Source organism: Micropterus dolomieu, linkage group LG15 (genome assembly GCF_021292245.1).
Source record: "Micropterus dolomieu isolate WLL.071019.BEF.003 ecotype Adirondacks linkage group LG15, ASM2129224v1, whole genome shotgun sequence".
In the NCBI taxonomy this organism is placed as follows: Eukaryota; Metazoa; Chordata; class Actinopteri; order Centrarchiformes; family Centrarchidae; genus Micropterus; species Micropterus dolomieu.
Window position 1 is genome coordinate 1,073,684 of NC_060164.1, and position 7,406 is coordinate 1,081,089.

The window sequence follows — 7,406 nt, forward strand, 5'->3', positions numbered from 1 at the left end:
TATATATATATATATATGTATGTGTGTATATATATGTATGTGTGTATATATATATATATGTGTGTGTGTATATATATATATATGTGTGTATATATATATATATATATGTATATATATATATATATATATATATATATGTATGTATATATATATATATATATATATATATATATATATATATATATATAATGTACGCTTGTAATGTTGTGATGTCTTGTTTTCTCTGTGTTTTGCCTTTCTTTTGCTTTTTATGCCGTCATCTAATCAGTTCTAAGCTGGATATTTTTTGTGTTCAGACAGTGTCGGGTGTGATTGCTGTAGGAACATCTCATGGCCTAGCTCTGGTCTTTGGTGAGTCTAAACTTGATTACCCTCCTTAAATTCTCACAGCAAAGGATATTTGCACTTTATTTTTTTTTACATTTTCATCTTTTTTGCAAACCCCTATGTTGCATGGGTAGTGGTAGTAGTGGTGTGCCTTGCTGTTCATAGCATAATTCTAGTGGCACCATGCTTCACTATCAGTTAAATAATTCAATGATGGATGCAGTGCTTGAAGTGGAAAAACATAAGTGCCAGTACGAAATAGTCTCAAATTTGTTAGTAATCATAACCAAACATGCAAAACAATGAGTTCAACATTTGAAAGTTTGCTGTAGCACATCAACCTTTTTTTAATGTCCTGCCCCATCCTGCAAGAATGGAAACAGGTGAGCGTAACATAGTGCCCCCTGGGTAATGCAGTTTATTTTGAATTGCCCAGAAAAAAATATGCAAGAAAAAGTCACCGTACACAAAAGAGAAAAATGTAGAAGTTCTGGCCAACTGAGTAGCAATTGTATGTGTTGCTGATGATGATGTACTTGCTGAGGATGCAGAAAATGTTGTTTTATTTGTATATTGTAAATGGTGTGAGAAATGGAGATTGTACTTACGTAGAAGCTCTTAATCTCATATTAGCACATATCAGGTTTATTATATCAGTAGGTTGGCCGGTTCAGGTTCAGCACAGACCACGATGTGGAGCGTCACCTCCTAGGTGCCTAACTGGGGTCTCGACTGTGTGGCAGCCACAACACCCAAACATCTCTCACTAACAACTGCGTATGTAAACGGACTGTGTGTACATGTGTGTATTTCACATTCACATTGCATATCTCGCCATTAGACAACTGTCCTGTTCCATAGATGTGAGGAACAGTAAAGAAGTGTGGGTTTCCTCTGGGTGCTGGTGTCCTCCCACAGTCCAAAGACATTCAGAATAGTTTGAGCATGAATGTTATCTGTCCCTGTGTGTCAGTCCTACGACAGACTGGCGACCTGTCCCTCGACATTCAGGTTAAGGGAGTAATGCTAATGGATAGATGGATACATATTCTAATAAATGAATAAAGTAATTAATAACTCTGGGAAAGTGCATGCATTTGATGCATTAATTGAAACTGCTGCTTATTTTGCAATACTTTGGTTCACCTGGCATCACATTGCATACAAATCATATATGAACTTTTAAATATAAAACTTATTTTGAAACGGTATTTTGTATGTTTAAGTTAAAGACCTTTAAGCATTAAAAATATTATGATAAAAAACATCCCCATGATTGTGCCATTAGGTCTCTGGCCCAATATATCCTGAAATGACCCTCTTATCAGTTAGATCTCTTGGTGTCGGAGAGAATCGGCTCTGTTAATAAGTAGTAACATATAACATGATGAAAACAAATATGTTGAATATGTTGAATTTTAGCTATACATGGACAAATACAAAGAGGACATGATCTGATTGACACATGAAGTCTTGTTTTTTATTTGTAATTCGGCGTCACCTTTTGAAATTCACAAGTGTAATAACCAATATTTAGTGTACAATCATGTGCATATTTTAAGTATATTGATTAATGAGCCACTTGAAATGTTAAAATGACTGTGATCGTCTCATATGGTTTACATAACAACAGATCTTTCTTCTTTTGGCTTAATACATGCCAGTATCACTGACATCCACCCTCAGGACTGCTTCGCCTGAATCTGACATGGAGGCACTGACGATAACATAATTACCCTCATAAGAAATGCAGGAGCCATCAGCCTTTGCTCTTACAAAATTATTTTCATTTCCCTTATACATCATATCATAAAGATTGTAGTCACACTCGGTTCCTCTTTCAAAGATCCCCACAGCGAACCAGCTGGAGTAGAGGTTTCGGTCGTAGGGCACGGAGTACATGACAGCCATGACGTGGCTGTAGTCGTTGTATTCTGCGTTGAAAAGGTCGTAGGTGAAGACGCCCACAGCCCCGGTGGCAGCGCCGGTTGTCTTGTTGAACAGTGCACTGCCAGCAGAGCAGGGACCCACCATGGGTGGCAGGGGGACTTCACAGTGCCCGCTCTCAGTGAACACCCTGAACACAAAGACACAACAAATCAGACCGGTTCATACAAAACCTTTTTTTTTCCAAATCATACTATAGATGATGCTGACATTCTAGTTCACCCTGAGGGAGTTGGATGAGATTGAGGTCAGTGCTTGGACCTGGGGCCGTTTCATGTTGAAACAAAAAAATTGCTGACACAAAATTGGAAGCAAACTTGTGTCAGCAAACTACACATCCACCAATGTGTCCCTGAGCAAGACACTTAACACCCTGGTTACTCCAGAGGCGTGCGACCTGTGACATATATAGCAATTGTAAGTCACTTTGGATAAAATGAAGAAATGAATACATGTGATGTAAATGTAATGTGTCTAAAATAACATTGTACGCTATTACAAACCATTTCAATGTAAGTTATTGTAGACAAAATACACAGTCATGGTTTTGTGTAAAAATGACTTCCAAAGTCCAGCTGAAGCTAATATGAGTCATCAGTACAGGAAAATATGTATTTATTTTATTTATAGAGCACTTAAAGTATATGCCCACACAGTGCCTCAGTCCATCTAAAAGGATGCCATGGTCAATTACGTCAAAGGCAGCTATTAAGTCCAGCAGCACTGTGTGGCCATGTTAATGAGTTGAGATACATGTTGTACAATATTAGAAGTCTTTGTGGCCAGTATGGACAGGAGGAACAAGCAGCTAAATATGCTTGTTCAAAAATCAGTTTGTTTCTTTGTATGCATCAACACACAAACACAAAAAGTGAAACTAATAGGAAATGGACTGTAATGGACTGACCTACTGCTTTACCTCCTGAGCCATAGCTGCCCCTTAACTTTGGCAACTTTATTTGGTCCTTATTTCATTGTGTTTAACTACTTAATGAAAAATACACATTAAACTCATCAACACTTGTGATAGAAACCACAACATGTGGCAAATATCAGTCATGCTTCATACGGAGGCGACACTTTAAAGATGTGGCTGGATTGCTCAAGTAAAATAAATGTTATTGCAATGAGAACAATGTAGGTTGAGGTAGTGGCACCTGCAATTTGCTCAACTAATCTATCTAAATATCATTTTGTTTCTCCATAGTGTATATTTTATTAATGTTGTATCTGTCTAGTCTGTGTGCACATCGATTGCATGTCTGCCCTGAAATATCTATATATTGTATGTTGTACAAATTGTGAAGCCTTTTGGGCTACATAGATAAAACTAACTCTGAGACAATAATGCAGCCCTGAAATCTAAACACACATTAGTAATTACTGAATGAATGATAAAACAATAACGTCATTAGCTAATTTTCCACCACTATTGACTTCAGTAAATCATACGTCCAGGCGTGTTCATCAGCTCTTAGCGTCACCTGGGTATTTCCATTGTTGTGTTGGATTTGTCTGCCCACAATTTGCAGCACATTTCTTGCGCTGTGTAAGTTTTGTCACATTGGTGAACATATTTCTCAGTTTGCTCGTCTTATTTACTTTTGTTTTTTACTTATATATATTTCTCTTTTCTTTGCAACAAATGTGTTGTCAAAGTGGTGAAGATGCTTTATTCATTTGTGTCTCACTCTCAAGAGACAGTGTGTTGAACTCTGCAGTAGTAAGTACTGAAATCAAAGGAAACCAGGGAGACGGGTAAAACACATTCAAATGATCCTAAAAATATATAGTGTATATCCTTTTGTCACAACTAGCCTCACCCACATTGCAAACACGGTGGGGGGGGGGCAGTGGTTGTGATGTTACAAAATACTACCACTACAACCCAGGAAACGGCTTAAACCAGTTCAAAATGTACTCTCACTACCTTCAGAAAAAGTCTAAAAGCAACACATAACCTTGGATTGGCGAGAGTGTAGCAGCCAGAGCTGTTGTTAATCTCGACAGAGCAGCAGCGATGAGGCATTGTAATGAGGTGTGGAGCGGTGGCAGGGGAAGAGGCTGGCTGTAGAGACAAGACAGCATGGTTTTAGTAAATTAAGCATCTCTGAAACAGAGCGACAAAGTCTGATAAAGTCTGAGCTTTTGAGTGGATTGGCAGATGCCTTTGGATAGAAATACATCATTTTATGATTTCAGAGAAATAAGGCTGCTAGAACTGGTAATAAAGACCTTGAAAAACACTAATGGTTGGTATGGTGGTTGGAAACAGCAGATTCTCTGTGTGCTTACAGCCTAGAAAGTAATTGTTGTCAACTCACCACTGCTCTCACTTACTTAGTCTAACACAAATACTGTTCTTAATCACTATTTAGCTTGAACGTGGCATGTAAGAACTAACTGAACTAATTACAACAATAATTTTCTCCAACAGCAAGTAACAACAACACTTTCTGTCCACCACGTTACTTTTTTCTTGGTTGATTTTTCAGGCTCATTTTGCTGTAATTTTCATTATTATGACTTTTTTCAACTTTATTTAAATGAAGGTTTTTGCATCGCTGGTCAAGCCCCCCTTGGCCTGGAATCTCACAATACCTAGCGAAACAGTCATGCAAACGACAACAGTTATAAGCTGTGAATAACTAGGTCAATAAAAACAATATAATTTTAAACAAATCTAAATCAATGATAACTTGAAACTGAAAAAGATTGTGTAATAGCCACCAGCTTTGTGTCTTTATACAAGCCTGAAAGCTGGATTAAGTTAATCAAATCAAACTGTTAGAAGTTTCTCTTTTTAGTCATTTGGTCTGCTGTGAATACAGTGGCTCTCGATAACCATGAGGAAATAAGTCTCAAAAAACTTTATCTTTTGCTGAAACAATATCAGCAACATCTGCCTACACTCGTAAAGATGAGCTAGAATCACTAATATGTGCTGTCTAAGTCACCCATTATGTGAATACAAGAGTACTTACTTTTTTGTGATCTGCAGAACCAAAACCAGTGGTTTGAGCTGACAGATTGTTGGTCCAGGTTTCAAGCAGGATGTGGTGGTGAAGTCACATTGCACATGAGCTGGCCACACATTGGATTTTATTGACTCAGGTAATCAGGACCTTTAGGCACCAGTTGACTCCTTATCTCCTGTCCAGTATCAGCTCCCGTTTCTGTTCCCGGACCTGGCCACCACCTTATCACCTTGACAGCACTGGATTGATTACAACTATGAATGCTTTTGTTTGGAGCTTTTTATGTTTGTTTGAGCCTTTTAAAATGGGGATCCATTATTTGCACAGGGTGGGACGTCAGCAGGGTAAAGACGTACTGGTCTGCCAGTTTCAGGAGGGTAAAGACGTACTGGTCTGCCAGTTTCAGGAGGGTAAAGACGTACTGGTCTGCCAGTTTCAGGAGGGTAAAGACGTACTGGTCTGCCAGTTTCAGGAGGGTAAAGACTTTCTGGTCTGCCAGTTAGTCACAGGGTAACACTTTATGAGAATGATGGCACTCTTTTGAAAAGCAATAATAAGGACAACCACAAAAATATGAATCAATTCCGTAGTAGCAGCCTACTGTTGAAGAAGTCATTCAAGTCCAGTTCAGACATTTGATGTAGTGAGTTTACTGAAGCGGGCTGGCACCCTGGTGACACAGGACAGATCTGAGTCGGTGAGCTGAACCAGAGCAAATGAAATGAAGCTCTTTTATACAGTAAACCAAGACAGTAATTATGCACTATGTAAATAATAGTGATCAACGGGTAAGGGAGGGCAGTGGTCAGGCGAGATGCAATTACAAATGGAAAAAAAATCAGGAAGGGCGGCATTAGCATTCAGCCCTGCAGAGGCACACAGTTGACAGGGTCCAAGGGGCATGAGTCAGGATGGGCACACGACGGCATATGACAGGATCAAGATATGATAAGATGAAGGAGCCAGGAGCTGCTCCCAGACATCTTTCGATTAGTATGTGCACCACCCAAATGTGTATTTCTTAATTACTGTGCAACGTGTCCATGTACCTTTTTTTTGCCGAAGAGGTAGGGGTGAATCAAGTACCCGGATCTCATGAGTAACTGTTCATGTCAGTGTTGGTGACTCAAGAAATTGGAGAGGACATGTTATTTTACATGTCTCATCTCTACTTTGTTATGTTCATTTAAAAGTGAAGCAGTAAAACAATGGCTACAAAAAACAACATTTTTATTCAACCCTGTCGTTTCCAGATTGACCAAGGGTGTGAGATTAACAAGAAGCAGGCCAGTGACCGATGATGACCACTGGTTCAAGAGAAACAAATCTTACTTCTAATTCCAATATTTTATTTTCAATGATGCATTATCACGAGTACATCTCACTAGGGCATGTTTAAAGTAGTGTTTGGTTTTAAGTGAAATATACACTAGTCGCCCGAGTGCCCGTTCATACGCACATACTTAACCTACGTGAATGGGATGAATGGCATCTCTCCTAATCAGTCCAGGTTTTCCCCATAAAGTCTGCCAGTTATCTACTGATCCCACGTCGTTTTACAGTCAGCAGCAGAATGATGACATGTGGCTAAACATGTCATCGCTGGTCAGATTAGGGAGGGGCCCAGAGAAAACTGTGGAGTCCCATATTGTCTTTGCATATGTACACACTCACTCAACATTCATTTTAGTGACCTGTGATTGGCATCATCAGGAGTCGTTGCCGCCTACGTGAATAACAGTCTTACTGTGTGTATCCTTAGCGACATCCTCAACATCGCCCGCTCTGCCCCCAAGAATACATTTGACTAGGGTCACTGGTGTTGCAAACTTCACGTATTTCAAAATGGAGCTGCCAATAATCAGAGCTGGTTTGTCAGTGGGTGTGTCGCTAAGTAAGGAGGACAGGGGGACGGGTGACAATCATCATGTTGAGCTGCAGTAACCAGACTGTGAAGAAGTTAGGGATGACCAACAAAATCCTGCTCCTGACCTGGTTTAGGTGAAAGCAGATGCAAAATGAATGAGTTCACGTTCATACTGTGATGTTGTTTGGTTTTTGACTGGGGTTTGATCGGGGATGAGGTTTCAGCAGGGCTGACCCATGTCTCTTTATATTGCTGACATAATGATGGGCAGGAAAAGGTATGAACCG

The 7,406-nt window shown here is 39.5% G+C and overlaps 1 protein-coding gene across 1 annotated transcript; it reads right to left on the minus strand.

The window, feature by feature from the left end:
• Positions 1–1,831: 1,831 nt before the first annotated feature.
• On the minus strand, positions 1,832–5,311 carry LOC123983829 (DELTA-stichotoxin-Hmg2a-like). Its single transcript, XM_046070231.1, has 3 exons — positions 5,259–5,311; positions 4,236–4,342; positions 1,832–2,404 (listed from the first exon to the last, which is right to left on the minus strand). The coding sequence occupies exons 2-3, from the start codon at positions 4,301–4,303 to the stop codon at positions 1,978–1,980; spliced, it is 495 nt and encodes a 164-aa protein (XP_045926187.1). The 5' UTR covers positions 4,304–4,342; positions 5,259–5,311; the 3' UTR covers positions 1,832–1,977.
• Between the last annotated feature and the right edge of the window lie 2,095 nt (positions 5,312–7,406).

Coding starts and splice junctions, on each gene's coding strand:
- LOC123983829 (XM_046070231.1), bottom strand. CDS start 4,303: ATGCCTCATCGCTGCTGCTCTGTCGAGATTAACAACAGCTCTGGCTGC. Junction 2,405..4,235: donor TACACTCTCGCCAATCCAAG/GTTATGTGTTGC, acceptor CTTTGTGTTCAG/GGTGTTCACTGAGAGCGGGC.